Source organism: Alnus glutinosa, chromosome 14 (genome assembly GCF_958979055.1).
Source record: "Alnus glutinosa chromosome 14, dhAlnGlut1.1, whole genome shotgun sequence".
Lineage (NCBI taxonomy): Eukaryota > Viridiplantae > Streptophyta > Magnoliopsida > Fagales > Betulaceae > Alnus > Alnus glutinosa.
In genome coordinates this window covers 4095248-4110966 of record NC_084899.1, presented here as the reverse complement: position 1 = coordinate 4110966, position 15719 = coordinate 4095248, and the positions used below count along the sequence as shown (strand labels likewise).

Below are 15719 nucleotides of genomic sequence, written 5' to 3'. Positions count from 1 at the left end.
ATTGATAAAATTAACAATTTTTTATAAGTTTAAGCTTTTGAGATAAATAATAATTTAACATGGTATTAGAGTAAGAGATTATGAATTCGATCCCTAACTCCAAAATTATCACCCCACCACATTTTAATTAAAGAGAAATACTATTTTTTTTTTCTTTCTCCTGTTCAACTTCATTCATATGTTTTTCAAATTTATCATTGGGTCCTGCAAATTGCGGATTTAATCGTAAATTTGAAAGGAGTTGGAAGAATAACATGTCACTTAATTAAATATTTTTAACAACTTCCTCCCTGTCTATAGTGGTATTTTTTCTTATTTTAATTATATTTTTCCATTATGATATCTTGGAGATTTTGTAAGAAAATATATCTTACAAGTTACAACGCAACGCCGCATATCTATAGACTATAGGCATTGCTATAATTGTTAGCGTTGTAATATTCAAATCTTGAATTTTGGTTTGGAATAAACAGCAAAAAATGTGTTCCATCATCAAAATCTAAGAATATTATATATATATATATATATATGACTGCCCACTGGCCAGAGCATCGTTTAGGGGGCAACCCCTAGCAATTGTTTACCATACCTCATTGGCTACCCCTTCAATTATTTTGACCTTTTTAGCTCTTTTCCCTAGATTTTGATGACATGACACATTTTTATTCATTCATCACAAATAAACAGCTAGGATTTGGGATAGGAGAGTGATTGTTGCCCTCTTTCTTCACAATTTGTGCGGTCACAGTAAACACAAGAAAGTGGATGCACAAGTTGTGCAGAAAGAGTGCTTTTATCATTTCCTTTTGGGCTATAGAATCTTTTTTTTTTTTTTTAACGAGAAACATATGCTTCTCCATTGCTAAAACAAAGCCCAGTGGGCATTACAGAGACAGATAAGGGGTATAAGACACCTTTACATTTATAGTCAGAACACAGTCTGACAAAGCAGCTGCCTAAATAATAGACAAAAATTACATGAACACCTTAAGCACCTCATTTAGATAAGTCCAATAAATATTTGCCTATTACAAAGACAAATTGTGAAATACAAAGAAACAAGGGAATACACACAAACAAACAACAGAAAAACCCATCACTGCCAACATCATAATCGGAGAAGCAACTGCCACCAGCGACGACGCGTGCGCGTGCAAAACACGCGCCATCCCCTGAGGCTCACTAGCAGCGAACAAAACACCACCATCCACCGACAACCACCAACCATAGCCTGATAAACATGGCATGACCCACACGCAACCATCTAGGGAAAGAGATCCCCGCACGTGCAGACCACGCGCCGGCAAGAAACAACGGCAAAGCCACCGGCTAGTAACGGCCGGAACAGATGACGGCGCTGAACACGACTGGGAAGCGCGTGTCATGAGAAAACCAGTGGGAAACCGCAGATCTGGCACGCAGATAAGAAATCTGTAGAGGCTCAGCCAGAAAACCACCGGAGACACGAGGACAGTTGATCCCCAAAAACGACGCTACGTGAAAGCCTTCTTGTCGGAAAGAACAAGAAAAAAACACCACAACTCCTCTACCCATAAGGGTAAGGAGACAAAACCTCCACCGGAACATGACCGGGAGGAACAAAACTCCTTGCCCTAAAGGCAAAGAGAAAACTAACCACCCATAGTAAATACCATGGAGGGACAAAACCTCCTAGGGAACTAGGATGACCAAGGATCGGGAGGAGGGAGGCGAGAACCTCCCTCTCCCGGCGAGAAATATCTGAAAGTGAGGACTCTCTCTCTCTCTAGAAACGTCGGGACTCTCTCTCTCTAGGTCTTTTTTTTTTTTTTTTAATAATTTTTTTTTTTTTTTTTATTGAGTGCTTTTGATTACAAACTATATGAATATATATGCTAATAGAGAGGAGCACATTCCACTAATTATGGCACATAATCAGAAAATGTTAAAAAGTGAAAAACATGGAGGAACTCGGGAAAAAAATAAGGAAAGATATTGGAGAGAAAATCAAGAAGGTATTCTTGATTTGCTGCAACAACTCTTTTATTCTGCAACGGTTCTTTTATTTTCTAACACCTCCTGCAAACTGATGGGAGGAACTTCCTTCAGTTTGTCTTCTGCTTCGGATCATCATTAAAGTTTTTTTTTTTTTTGGTTGGCCTGAGTTTGCAAACTGTACCTCAAAGGCTAAAAGTAGGGCCAATGATGGGTCAAGAAAAATTAAAATAGGCTTGGGGTTTTGAACATTACCACAAAAGCCCAAAAGAAATTAAAAAGAGGATAGAGTTTGAAAACATTACCGCAAATAAGAGATTTGAGAGTGGGCCAACAATGGGCCCCTTTTTTTGTTTTATTTTATTTTATTTATTTATTTATTTTTTGTAATCACTCTTCTAGCATAAAGAAAAAGGACATTGAAACTTAGACTAGAGAGAGAAATAAAAGAAGAAAAAGAAAAGACATTGATCAGAAAGAAATAAAAAAAGAAGAAACTCCAACAAGACCTCAGCAGGGCTAGGAACGAGACCAGTGGTGCGTATGAGGTCCATGGAAGGCGACGCGTGTAGTTGGTCATTGGCGGAAACTGTAAGGTCAGCGGCTTGGGTTGTCAAAGGAGAAGGTGTGTTCGTTGGACAGAGGAAGCTGGAGATCTCATGGTGATGAGGGAGAGTGTGACGCTTCTCCATAGGAGACTCCTTTGACAATGATGGGTATTTTCCTCTCGTTATTGAACACGTGTTTGGCAAAAAATGTTACACGTGAGGGAGCATGTTAAAGTGTTCCACATTGTTAAGAGATCCTTGTCTTATAGACTTTATAAGTCATGGACACCCTTCGTCTCTCAATGCGTCTTTTAAGAGTGAGTAAGGCCCATGAACTTTTATATGGTATCAGAGCCTCCGGTAGAGAATAAAAGAGCCGTTGCAGAACAAAAGAGTCGTTACAGCAGATCAAGAATACCTCCTTGATTTTTTCTCCAATATCTTTCTTTATTTTCCCCCCTGAGTTCCTCCATGTATTCCACTTTAATAGTTCTTTTTTGTGTGTCATAATTAATGGGATATGCTCCCCTCTATTAGCCTATATATTCATATGGTTTGTAATAAAAAACACTTAATGAAATAGGAAGAAATGTAGTCGTTTTCTCTCATTTGTGTTCTGTTCTTCTTCCTTTCTATTTTATTTTACATTGGACACCACTTATATTTTCAAAATCTTCTAATGACATATGAGAATTTTTGACTAGGCTAGGGTTTGCAGTCTGCATAAGTACTTGTATTCAATTTAATTTTATCATTGAATCATCATCATGTTTATTATTAAGCCGTTTTATCAAATGGAGAATTTCTTGTTTGTTTTTTTTTTTCTTTCTTGTGGTGGTCAAAGATTCAAGAGAAAATGTTATATAAATGCATAAGGGTCAGTTTCTGTACAGTGCTACAAATATGTGTTACAATTGAATGGACTGCATCTGTAGGATCTAATCTTCAGGTCTAGCTATATACATTTCCTAGAATAAATTTCAAAGGAAGAGGATCAAATCAATCAAAAGGAGCAAAGAATATTGGTTGTAATACTTCTGCTTTCACTTAACATATCTACCCAAAATTGTTCTCCCAGGAGTTCATAGTATAGCATCCTGCTATTTCTAGCTCAGTCCCCATGCCTGCAAACAAACACACAGGTTTTTTACTATCAACTTCAAAAAAAGAAACAAATATTGAAACTTCAACAAACATAGATGAAAACTTATGTTACTTGTCTTGATTTAGAGACTTAGATGAAAGAAATTGCTTACCTGAATCTGGCCGTCGGATGTTCCAATCACCAGAACCTCTTCATTGCCATCAAGAACCATGCAGTTAACCTTGCCATTTGTGCCGGTTTGTAGAGTTTCCACTCTATTGTTCTTCTCCCTTCCCCAAATTTCTACAGTTCCTCCTTTGCATCCTAGATAAATTAAGTCTGCGCTTATGGCGATAGCCCGCACGTCTAGCATCGTTGGCAGTGATCCGATCATACTGTAATTTGAGGCACTCCATATCTGTAAAATGCAAAAATAAACCATTGCTAAGTACTAAATGTTTCTTTTTTCAGAAGTTTTTGTTCTTGAAACTAAATTCTACTTCTGATATGGAAGTCTAAATGGCAGCACAGCATGCCATTTCCTTGAATATATGGAAATGCTTCTTGCTATAGCTAACCATATGATGCCCTTTCAAGCTCCCAGAACGAACTTTTATACCTTCTGGGATAAGTTGTGATTTATTATGAGTGTAATACCTTTACGGGTGCTCCGTCTAAGGGAGAACTAGCCGAATATATTAGTCCGTTGTGAACTTGCAGTGCATTGACAGGATTTGCTTTTCCTAATAGCTTTCTAGAACCACTCTGAATGGTACTGAGTGTTCCTGTTGCCAAGTCAATTTCCTGAAGAACACGAAAATTCGTTCACCAGAACTTTCAACATTAAACAAGAAACAACAACTAGCTTGATGCAGATAGCATCACATGGAAGAAAACCTTGTACCTGAATGCTATTATCATGGCATCCACAGTATAATCTTCCACTTACAAGCGCCAAGCACTTGACATATTTGCTTGAATTTAACAACTTGGATCCTCCATTCCATGAGTGAACCTAAGAAAAGAGCAGAAAGGCAGGTTTCCAGTTACATATTTTCACAATAGAGGCTGAGAATGCACAACATCAATTATTCAAGATTTAGAACATGGATGCTTAATTTATGCAATACCTTGACACCAGATCCCTGTGGGATGTAGCATGAAATGCTGTTGGAAACAACTAGCTTATGAACCTGATCCTTCATATCATGTACTTGAACACAATCAATTGCTTCATTGTTAACAGACCAAACCTGCTCATGTCACATAATAAAACCTTAAGGTTAAGTTGAACATTCAAGATTTAGAAGAATTATATAGATGCATACCCTTGTTGTTTTATCTAGTGAACCACTGTATAGTCTCTCCCCCGATTGCAAAATTGCCAAACTAGTAACTGCTTTGGTGTGTTCTCGAACCTCTTGGATAAGATGAAGAATGCTACCTCTACCAGTCCAGACCTTCAGTTCAGAACAGAATGACATCAAATTCAAATTTCATAGGACTCTAAAACAGTTTGAGAAGCATGATAATCAGATATGAAAGAGTAATCATAGCTAAGCTAATGGCAGATCATGCCCTAAGAAGATTCACAGTTTAGAAGCAGGTAGAACAGGCTTATTTTTCAAACTACCTTTATAGTTCCATCTGAATGGCCGGAAAATATTTTGTCTTTGAAGCAGGCTATTGACAGAACTTCTCCATTCTCGCTGCAATCTACTTGAACTAATTCTTTATGACTCCAGAAGTCCTGCTGACAAACAAGAACAGGTTTCCTTGTTAAGGAAATCCTTCTTCCTTGAATGAGAAATAAAGAAATCAGGAAAAACTTACAGAACTAGAGTCACGTCCTTCGGAGAAAACTTTCAGCATTTCAAATGCCAAGGGTGACGATTTTTTAAGCTCTCTTAGGCCTTTCATGATGTCCTTCATGCTGAAAGTTAGGTCACGCAGCCCCTCTGAAATTCACATTTCAAGGATGTTTACATCTTTAATCATAGTTAGATCGAAAAATGCAATGTTCATGTAGTAAGGAGATCACATAAATGTGCTTAAAACAACTCTAAGGTACATACCAGGGTCATGGATGAATGAGTATAGAGCAAGCAATGAGAGGGCTTTGTCTTCAATGTCCTTTGCAGATTTGAATATCGATATGTAGCGCTTGAGCAAGCAGGCTCGGGCTGCTCCACGTATCCCCGTGTCCGGAAGAACGTTGAGCATGTGCATGAGCCATGTTGCTGAGACAAAGCATGCTGAACATAAATCTGCATATCTACTCTTTAAGCCTTCTGCCAAAGCCTCAAACAGTAGACCAAACTCATGGCTTGCTAGAACAAATGACATTTTTCTTTCCCAATCATGAGCTGCCTTCTCTTCTTCCTGTTGCTGCCAATTCTTATAAGGGAAAATTAGCAGAAGATAAATCACATACAAGATCTATAATATCATTAGCAGCAAAAGTAGCAAAAAGTAGAGTAAGCACAAAGAAAGAAAGAAATGAAAAGTAATAACAACAATGAAGAAGCTCACCGCAGTTTCATCAAATTCTCCAGGAATATTGCTAAGCTGCTCCATTCGCATAAGAGTTTGAAAACTTTTGTCAAGTCCAGCACGTTTAAGAAGAAAAGCACGGGTAAGGGGCTTTCCAGAGGCAGAGAACCTCCCCTGTAATGACACAATCGTCTCTGCTGCTGCTATCTGGGCAGCTGGAAATTCAGTATTTCTGAGGCATGAAATGAGAGTATCTATTGCCTCTTCACGATATATACTCATCTTCCTTGGTTCCTCCTACAAATCACGATAGTAGTAATTTTACTAACCCCATATTAAGGCATTAATTAAATGATTAAATTTATCATTTTGTATCAGCTTTTGAGATAAGTGATGATTTAACTGTAACAGAAAAAGAGATGGTGATTTAACTGTAACAGTCATTTCAACACTCTTTACAACAGAGACAGAGAGAGAGAGAGAGAGAGATGAGAGATCCAAACCAGTAGATCAAGTTGGAGGAGGAGACCAGCCACAACAGGACATTGGTCTGGGAGTGCAGTCTGTAAAAAAACTAGGAGGGAGTGCATTGTGTTAAAGGCACCTTCATCCTTTATGATGTGAAGAACTTGCTCATTAAAACTTCTCCTGAGAAAACCAAAAATAAATAATCACTGATACTGGCAAAGGCCAGGATTTATCAGCAAGAAACTAAAAAGGCTAAAAAATTAGTAGAGAGAAACTCACCTGTTTAACTTAACTAACTCAGAGAGAAAGTAAACTATCTCAAACCGTTCTGAATCACTTGCGCCCATGAAGCTCTCCAAAACCGGAGCCAACTCAGCTTTATCAGCAATGGTGTGCCTACACTTCCCATCCTCCTCCATGCATCTTAATAAGATCCCAACTGCAGCAATTCTCTCTTCTGCCGACTCAGCTTTCAAACTTCCAATAAGACTTTCTGAAGCTTTCTCAGAAATCACTGTGTTGGCTGTTGAAGATCGAAAACTTTCCTCTCTGCTTCCAAGAATCTGACCCAACAAAAGCACTGCAGCTGTTTTGGGCTTCAAACACATTTTAAGCAAATCCTCCTCTTTCTTCTTAATAACTTCTAGGAGGGTGTCCACCATGTCCATCTCCACTAGGCTAACCGTGGAAGGTCTTAGCAGATATATCAAGACAACAGCTTCCATCAATCCCTTCTTGAAAAGAGCCACAATACATTCCACATCAGTGTCAACTCGGGTCAGTGTCTGAATCACATCTTTGTCTCTGAAGCCCATCTCAGACAGGAGAAAAACTGTAGCTTCTAACACCCGCGGGTCGATTGAATTGAAAAGAATCTCCACAAACCCATTAATAACTTGAGGCCTTGAAAGCATGGTTTGGATATCAACATCCATATTCACTTCCTGCCAGAACCGCTCAATTTGGAGGACAGCCATTTCAGACTCCTTCAGGACTTCTGACACACAAAGATTTGTAATTGCATGTCTTAACTCACTAATTGTCCCATCAATGTTGGCTTGGCTTATGACACTATTAGGAGAAGTTGCAGGAATTGTTGATTTCATGATTTGCTCAGCCTCTTGGCTTGGAACAGAGCTGGAGCTCTGTTCTTGCCAGCTTGCAATAAGCCTTTTGAGCACATAGTTTGTTTTAGGCAACTGGTTAATATGCAGCTTCTGGCGTGTAATTGGGCAAGAAGAGTTCCCTCTATCAAACCATTCTTGGATAGCTCTACGCTCATATGTCTGACCTGTCTCGAGAGTCACTGGATCATCAAACACGTTGCTTGTTATAGGACATACAAAGTCCTTGGGAGGTGTATGCTTTCCACCACTCGGCAGGTTATCAAAACCTGCCATGAGACTATCCAGAAAGAATCCAAAACATAAGAAAATGCAATCAATAATGTAAGAATGGATGGTCAATAATCATTATATCATACCTACTAGATTCTGCAGAAATGGGTTGCTTTTCTTTTTGGATGCGGTTCTGTCTAGGCACAAACGCCATTCTTTTGTTCTTTTCCTACATGACACAGCCACAACATTTAAACCAAGATAACAGCATAGGTAAATCAGACCATCTTGTTAGTGTCAATCACCTCGATTTCTGCTTCAGATTCTGAAGAAGAAGAAGAATAAGCCGACTTGTCAGACTCAACTTCAGAACCCAAGCTCGGAGTCGGCGATACTTCCAATCTCCCAAAGGATTTCCAGTTTGTGAGAACCTCGGGAGAGACTCTTTGAGGATAAAATGGTGGAGATTTGGATTTTCCGCTGCTGTTGAATTCAACGAACCTCTCTCCTTCAGCCCATATTGGCTGCAGAATTAAAGAGCCAAAGTCATCGCCGACAGGACGAGACTAAAAAGTGTAAAATTGGACCCAACAAAAAACCATTCGTTTTTCTGCAGCCACAAGTAATTGCATGCAAAGGTATGAAAAGAATGAAGACTTCTGGCCCTGGATACTTGAAAATCACATGCCAAAATTGTATTAATTATTTTCCTGCTGGTTGACCTTTGAATTACTACTACAAGAAGGATGTCTATTGGTTAGTGATTTAGAACCGTTCATGCCCTCCATTATATGTTACAAAGCTCATGCACCTTTGACTAAGTCCAATGAACCAATCTTTGTCAAACATTACCTGAATGAATACTTTATATTATATAACACTATTTTCAAATTTTAACAATTAGTTTTTGGATTGAAGTCCGTGAACCGCTGGTCAAAAGCTAATAAAAACTTCATTTTCAATCAAATCTGATCAGAATGTTTAAATCAGTGTTACAAACGTGGGAGGCCCAACACGTAGAATATTTGATTAAAGTAGGACAGAGTTCGAACTCAGAACAAAAGTTCTGATACCAAATTAAGCTAATGGAAGAGATAAATTTAATTATTTAAATTAATATGCTAACACAGGATAGGATAAGAGAAAATACTCACAATTAAACATTTGTAATTTAAGAGAGATTTTTGTTAATATACGTAGTAAATATACATACATACATACATACATTATACCGTTCGTTTTTCCACACAGGCTCCTCCGTTTTGATCTTCTCTTCTTCGCTGTACTGGAAGTTATCAACTTTCCCACAGTTCTTCAATGGTGGCAGATTAATCAATGAATTCCCATCTGTATTTTCTAAGACTTCGTGAAAGTACTTAACAAGAACCCGGCAATTCTCATCAAGGACCTCCTCATAGTTGCTCTCCAAATCCTTCAGCTCTGAAGTTTGACCCTCAGTCATCCTCGACAACGATTTCGTGCAAGGAAGAACCACCGACTCATCGCATATCGAAAAATCATTGCTATGATCTGAGATTGAGGTTGAAGACGACAAAATGGTCGTTCTTCGTTTGGTGAACCATTGGAGAACTGGGAGAAGATGGACTAAAAACAGCTCCTCGAAGAGATCCGGCGCTATCTCCGAGCGAGCCAATGATGGGTCGGAGTGGAATATATGAAGGAGACTAAGAGCGGCATTGATGGGTTGGTCTAAAAGGCTGTAAATGAGGGATAGGAGGAAGGTTGAGAAGGGGTTTTCGGGTTGAGAGAGGAGGAGCCGTTCGGCAAGGCGGAGGGAGGAGGATTGAATGGCGGGGCTGGAGGTGGAGACAGCGTTTTCAAGAGATTCGGCAGCGAGTTTAAGAGGTTTTAGGGTGGCTTGATCGGATGGCGCGACTTTACTGCGGAGGGTCGAGAAGAGGCGGTGGCGGAGCTCGGATTGGGAGAGGGTATTGGAGATGAAGGCGGTGGTGTGGCGGAGGATTTCGGATGTGGTGATCATGGTGGTTTAGAGGTGGTGGTGGTGGTGTGGAGTGGAAAACTTTGAGAGGGATTTTGTTATTGGTTTTTGGTTTGGCATAGGATTGGAGGGAAATAGCTATTGGTGTGAAATTAACGGAAATACCTGTTTTATCACTGGCGCGAAAATTCATGGACGGCCCTTGTGAAATGTCTTAGGGTGACCCCAAGGGAGTTTTTGAGCCTGCAGTGAGGTGCTTTCCAACTCATATACGTTGGTAAAAGCTAATTATTTATTCTTTTTATCTGTCTTAGTCTTTGGTTTTTTGGCCTTTTAATGTTGTTGTTTGTTGGTTAAAACAGATGGAAGCATGATTTTGTTTCTCTTGAAGAGTACCATTGAATCTATTTTATTCCAACGATGACGTACTAATTTCATGTGAACAGACACTAAGATTAAAAAACTAAGCCTATTTCATCGTTGTCTGATAAACAATAAATTTTTGCAGCTTGGACTGCAGAAAGGAAGATGCTCGCATGCAGAGGCCGGGCCACCTTGATAGAAATTTAGAGCCAAATGGAGTCCCGAATCCCCGTTATCTTGCTTGTGTATGTTAAAAGTTGGGGGACCCTTTGCCGCCCTGGCCGGCCGGCTCTACTGTCATTCAAACATTGCCACTGCTTCCAAATTGGCTCTTTGCTATAGCTTCCAGTTGCATGGCTGCTTCACTTTCTCATTGACTTTTTTGCCAAAACAAATCCATGCATGCGGTATTAACCTATTTGGAGTTGTGTTAAGGAGCTTCAAAATTACTTTTAGTACGTAAAATGCTGTGTTAGACAGGCCCAAAATTGTATTTTGAAAAAAACTTGAAAATGAGACGTTTTCTAGAAAGCTCTGTCTCTAAACCCAAGTTTCTTTAGCTAATGGATTTTATGGGATGCCTATGGCTTTTTGAGACGACAAAATGGTGTATCTTTGCGCTTGAGAGCAATGATGGGGCAATAATGCCCCTATCTAGGTCCCAAGCAACGCAATGTGATAACAAATTTTTGTTTGGCATTTGTAGTAATGACAAGACAACCTAGAACATACCTGGCATCCATCTTAGATTAACTTGCAAAAACTTGTATAATTTATGGTTGTAGTCATTGTCACATGTTAATCAAGTTTTGACATCTTAGATGATTAGTATGTTGCAGAGACTGAAGTTTAGATGTAACGACTCACCCCAACGATATAATATTATCCGCTTTTATTTCATTCGAATCAGACTTTTCGAGAGGTCACCCATCTGGTGCTACTCTCGCATAAGCACTCTTAACTAAGGAGTGCTGATGGATTCATGGTCATCACGGCTTTAAAACACGTTGTATCAAGATGGATGCAAATATACATATAAACACATGCATTTTCATACTCAGACGATGTGAGACGTCACATCATATGTCTCGAAAAATGAAATTATCTCACCGAAGTAGCATCACGCAGAAGATAAAATGAAATCCAGTGTTCATATATTATATGTCCAAATTTAAGAATATTTTTATTTGGTAATTTTATTATTGATGGAACACAATGTTTTTGAATGAGAAAAGAGCCTTTCAAGGGTAAATTATGTCAAATTAGACTGAATAATAAATGGAATAGTAATGGAAGCAAGAAAGAGAGAAAAGACAGAGGATTTACGTGGTTCGGTCTATGACATACGTCCACAGGGTAAAGCCCAAAGAGCTACCTTGTGCTCTTATTAACTTGGATGTCTACAATACAAAGATCCATATTTATAGGGTTTAGAGTAAATACTAATATGGTAATCAAATCATGGTGATTTGATTACAATTCACCGTAAATAGAACATATTACAATATCAACCAAATATGGAATACATAGAAAATATAATATATTATATTTTCCATTTATTCTAACAAAAGCAAATATAATTATGAAAATAATAGGGCGATGAATCTAACTACAACATCGACTGCATTTTGTGCTGCCAATGAGGAGAAGATGTCAGCTTCATTCGACAAAGCAGACCCTCCACCAGCCAGATCAGAGAGAGACCTAATTGCAATAAAAGGTGTCTTCTGTTGAAGACACACCAAAGCAATCGCAGCACTTTCCATGTCGATTGGAGTGGCATTAAATTTTGCATTCAAGAATGATCTATAGGCACTGTTGTCAAGATAAACATTGGCACTAACCCCCCTCTTCACCCTCACAACAATGGGTTCTCTTGGTAGACAAGTTGTTGCGTTGACACAACTCTCCAACTTCAAGTCCTGTTAAGAAAAATAAATTCAGAATTTTCTTGCAGCGATCGATATACTTCTACCCGTTTAAATTTTTGAGATAAGTGATGATTTTACATAGTATCAGAACTTAAATATTTCACCTTGAGTTTCTTTGCAACAGTGAAGTAATGCTCGTTGACGGGAACCCAAAAGGCATGCTGCCGAACTTCAGGAGTACCATTAACAGGGAAGATTTCTTCTGGTTGATACCAAACATTGTTCAAAAAATTCCCCACAGGCTTCCCATTTTTTGTTTCATTGCTGTAGTCAGAAAATTCGAGATGACCAATTTTTCTTGTGTAATCTCCACTAGATTCCAAGGCTAACTCATCACTAGGCCCATCTCCATACCTCTGCTTACATTTAAGTGAAAAGAGAAGATTGAGAGTTATTGATTTGGTGTAAACATGGGCAGAAATTATGATTAGGAAAAGCAAAAGCAGAAAATGTTGCATGATGATAACTTCACCATTTTGTTGGCTTAAACTTTTGGAATGATTGGTAAGCATTGTATTAGAGTATATGTTCTGAATTTGAACCTAGTACTATTTCAGTTCAATATTTTATGCATTAGGTCTTACTTATTGAGGGAGAACGTTAAAAAAATATTTTAATTAGGTCTATTTGAAGTTATATGGTAAGGCTCGTTTGGGTGTGCGATTTTTTTGTATTGTTTTTAAAATTCTAAATATCGAAGAAAAAAAAAATATTTTGAAATTATGTTTGGATGATTTAGATAATAGAAAACAAAACTAGGAATATATATTTGGGAAGGTGAATTAAAAATTGAATATAATTGCAAAAAATAAAACTAAAACTGAAAATAAAATAAAACTAAAAAACCTAAAACTGAAAAAAAAGAAAAAAGAAAAGGAAAAATCACCCCAAGAATGGCCAAGCCACCCTTGAAAAATGCTCGGGGGTGGCTCAACAACCCCAAACACTTGGGGTGGCTTAGGTGTGGATTTTTTATTTTGTTTTATTTTTGAGTTGGGTTAAAATAACCCAAACATCAATTTAAAAAATAATTGAAAATAATCCTACACCGAAAGAAGCCTGAAATCAGAAAGTTTAGGATGAAGTTTCCTAGACCATGCATGTTCCAAGCTAGTAGCTACCTGGTGTTGAAGTCAAAGTCAAACAACAAGGAAAATAAAAAGATAAGAATCTGAATTAAGAATTCAATAAAATTAGATAAAATTTTATTTTTAAAGTTTGACTTTGTAAAATAAAATTAAAAAAAGTTGAATAAAATATGATTTGTTTAAAAAAATTTGAATAAAATATAATTGATCTTTTAAAAAAGCAAACATTGTAACAAGTAGAAAACGTTTTATACTTGCATCAAAACAGTAACAATTATTTTGTATTTCTCAAATTACTATTAATTTGAGCCACATAAGTGAGATGGCTCACATTATATTCATCCATCCTAATAAGTGACCGAATAATTTAAAATTTATTTGATTAAGAAAAAAATTAAAATTAAAATAAAAGTTACTTGTTAATTAATATGTTTCCTTTATAACACTCCATGCATACAATATATCACTATGCAACAGAAGTAGAGGAAATCCATGTTCCACTTTGATAAGTTCGATTCAAAGACTTTTTGTTTTATATATTATTATTATAAAAGGTTAAGTTATAAACATAAATAAATAAATAAAAAATAGGAGGTACCTGCCAATTCCAAAGACCCGTATGAGCCCAATACTGGGGGATAGTGACATCTCCAACTTGGAGATTAGGATTTGCATTTCCAGCAATTCCATAGTGCACAATTCCTTTCACTGCAAATACACTTAGCAGTAATTGTGTAGTTATACCTGCATTCAGCTATTTTCTTTTCTTATTTAGCACCCCTATTTACTTTATTAAATATTATCAAACAAATTATCTATATATATATATGTACATGAGAAATTTAGAGTGCACATGTACATACCATGCTCAATCCTGTCATAACAACTATGACCTTTTCATTTCCCACTGTTAAGGATAAAATCAACCCTAGAGACACGTGGATCCAATGACATCTCGGAGTTATGTCTCGGCTACTTGTTCCGCATGGTTCTATCCAGTAAAGGGAAGGACGTTTAGGTCCGAAGACATCTCGGAGATATGACGATGTCTCGGTCTTAAAATTCCAGGTTACGGTGTGTAAAATATCCCGAGATCTCCCAGCCAAGAGGGAGTGAACGTATCTCGGATATTTGTGCCTCGGAGTAATAACACCTCGGTATGATATCGAGTCGGTGCGGTATCTTCTCGGGGTTATATCCATTGGATGAGTCAACATCTCAGAGTATAAACATCTCGGACTTACACAACCCTGTTATGGTGCGGATATATCCCGAGATCTCCAGGTAAAAGCAGAAACGTCTCGGATATCATCACCTCGGAGGTCAGCTGAAATGTGCTACAATCTCTTAGGAAGGTGCCATGCGCCACACCCGTCTCAGAATTCGATAAGGATAGAATCCCAGGAGATCAGGGATAAACTACAGATCCATGATTTATGGGATAAGATGATTATTGACATGGAATCGAATTTAAAGAAGTACAAACGCAATCAACTGCGGATTCAACACTCCTATTCAAATTTCCAGAAGATATGATGAAAATTCAAACCGGGCTAGGACTCCTCAAACTCCTAATCCAACTCAATGTCAAGAAGGTCCGGCCTATAAATAAAGATCGTCACACCAGGTATAAGAGACGAATTCTCTAAGCTCTTGAGATTAAGATTAAGGATTCTATACAGAAAACCTTTTAGACTGACTTAGGCATCGGAGTGGGCGTGGTCGGCACCCCCGACGAGTTGTTTGTTCCTTTTTGCAGGGTTGAAGTGTTCGGTAAAAAGTCAGGCAGCGAATCCTTAGGCGACACGTCACCATACCGGAAACTGTACCAACAGTTTGGCGCCGTCTGTGGGAACGATCAATTGTTCTTACGAAAAACAAATCCGCAATGGTGACGACGAGACGTTCCAAATCGATCTTAAACGAAGTGCCGCCAACCAGCCGAGACGATGCTCGTGGAGAAGCAGAATCTGCGGATCCAGAGGCTCGAATAACCCAACTGAGTCAACAGTTAGCCCAGGCGCAGAAGAATGTGGAGGATTTGTTGGCTCAGAACGCTGTGCTCCTAGCCGCACGAACTCCGCCGCCCAATCATGATGTAGCCGATGGGACAAACCACGAAGGTTCAGGAGAGAGAAACGGGCGGAACGAGAATCATGACGGGCAGAACGAGAACCATGAAGAGAGAGACGGGCGGAACGAGAATTGTGGAGAGCCCATCAATCCGGTTCCACCCACGGAGGCAGAAAGGAGGTTGCAGAAGATGGTCCAGGATCTGGGCGCGAAATATGATATGCTGTCAAAGACGATTGACCAGAGGCGTGATGGGAAGGAGTCCCTTGTTGACAACCTCTTCCAGCACAAGGAATCCATATTCACCGAAGAAGTGTCCAACTGCGACTTACCCGGAAGATTCAAGGTACCTGACATTCCTGTCTTCTCTGGCAGCGAAGATCCAGTGGAGCATCTGGAC

General features: G+C 38.6%; 2 protein-coding genes across 4 annotated transcripts; both read right to left on the bottom strand.

The window, feature by feature from the left end:
• Positions 1-3367: 3367 nt before the first annotated feature.
• On the bottom strand, positions 3368-10125 carry LOC133857443 (putative E3 ubiquitin-protein ligase LIN-2). Of its 3 annotated transcripts, none has more exons than XM_062292713.1 (15): positions 9130-10125; positions 8210-8428; positions 8051-8133; positions 6847-7971; positions 6603-6747; positions 6139-6396; positions 5682-6003; positions 5440-5564; positions 5240-5359; positions 4935-5066; positions 4737-4859; positions 4511-4621; positions 4264-4410; positions 3779-4024; positions 3368-3646 (listed from the first exon to the last, which is right to left on the bottom strand). In XM_062292713.1, exons 1-15 carry the CDS (start codon positions 9904-9906, stop codon positions 3629-3631), a joined length of 3951 nt encoding a protein of 1316 aa, XP_062148697.1. In that variant the 5' UTR covers positions 9907-10125; the 3' UTR covers positions 3368-3628. The 3 variants fall into 3 exon arrangements, with proteins under 3 accessions (XP_062148697.1, XP_062148698.1, XP_062148700.1); XM_062292714.1 differs by having other exon boundaries at positions 5240-5356; positions 9130-10124; XM_062292716.1 differs by having other exon boundaries at positions 5682-5994; positions 9130-10123.
• A 1490-nt stretch (positions 10126-11615) lies between these two features.
• Positions 11616-14148, bottom strand: LOC133857931 (bark storage protein A). The gene is made up of 4 exons (XM_062293323.1): positions 14110-14148; positions 13845-14000; positions 12263-12514; positions 11616-12149 (listed from the first exon to the last, which is right to left on the bottom strand). The coding sequence occupies exons 1-4, from the start codon at positions 14125-14127 to the stop codon at positions 11808-11810; spliced, it is 768 nt and encodes a 255-aa protein (XP_062149307.1). The 5' UTR covers positions 14128-14148; the 3' UTR covers positions 11616-11807.
• Between the last annotated feature and the right edge of the window lie 1571 nt (positions 14149-15719).

Bases quoted from the DNA above. Each gene is read 5' to 3' on its own strand.
- LOC133857931 (XM_062293323.1), bottom strand. The intron at 12,515-13,844 runs GTACCTCCTATT...AAATGTAAGCAG, and splicing joins CGGGTCTTTGGAATTGGCAG to AGGTATGGAGATGGGCCTAG. The intron at 12,150-12,262 runs GTGAAATATTTA...TTTTCTTAACAG, and splicing joins CTGTTGCAAAGAAACTCAAG to GACTTGAAGTTGGAGAGTTG.
- LOC133857443 (XM_062292713.1), bottom strand. From the start codon at position 9,906: ATGATCACCACATCCGAAATCCTCCGCCACACCACCGCCTTCATCTCC. The intron at 7,972-8,050 runs GTATGATATAAT...CTTTCTGGATAG, and splicing joins ATTTCTGCAGAATCTAGTAG to TCTCATGGCAGGTTTTGATA. The intron at 4,622-4,736 runs GTATTGCATAAA...CTCTTTTCTTAG, and splicing joins CACAGGGATCTGGTGTCAAG to GTTCACTCATGGAATGGAGG.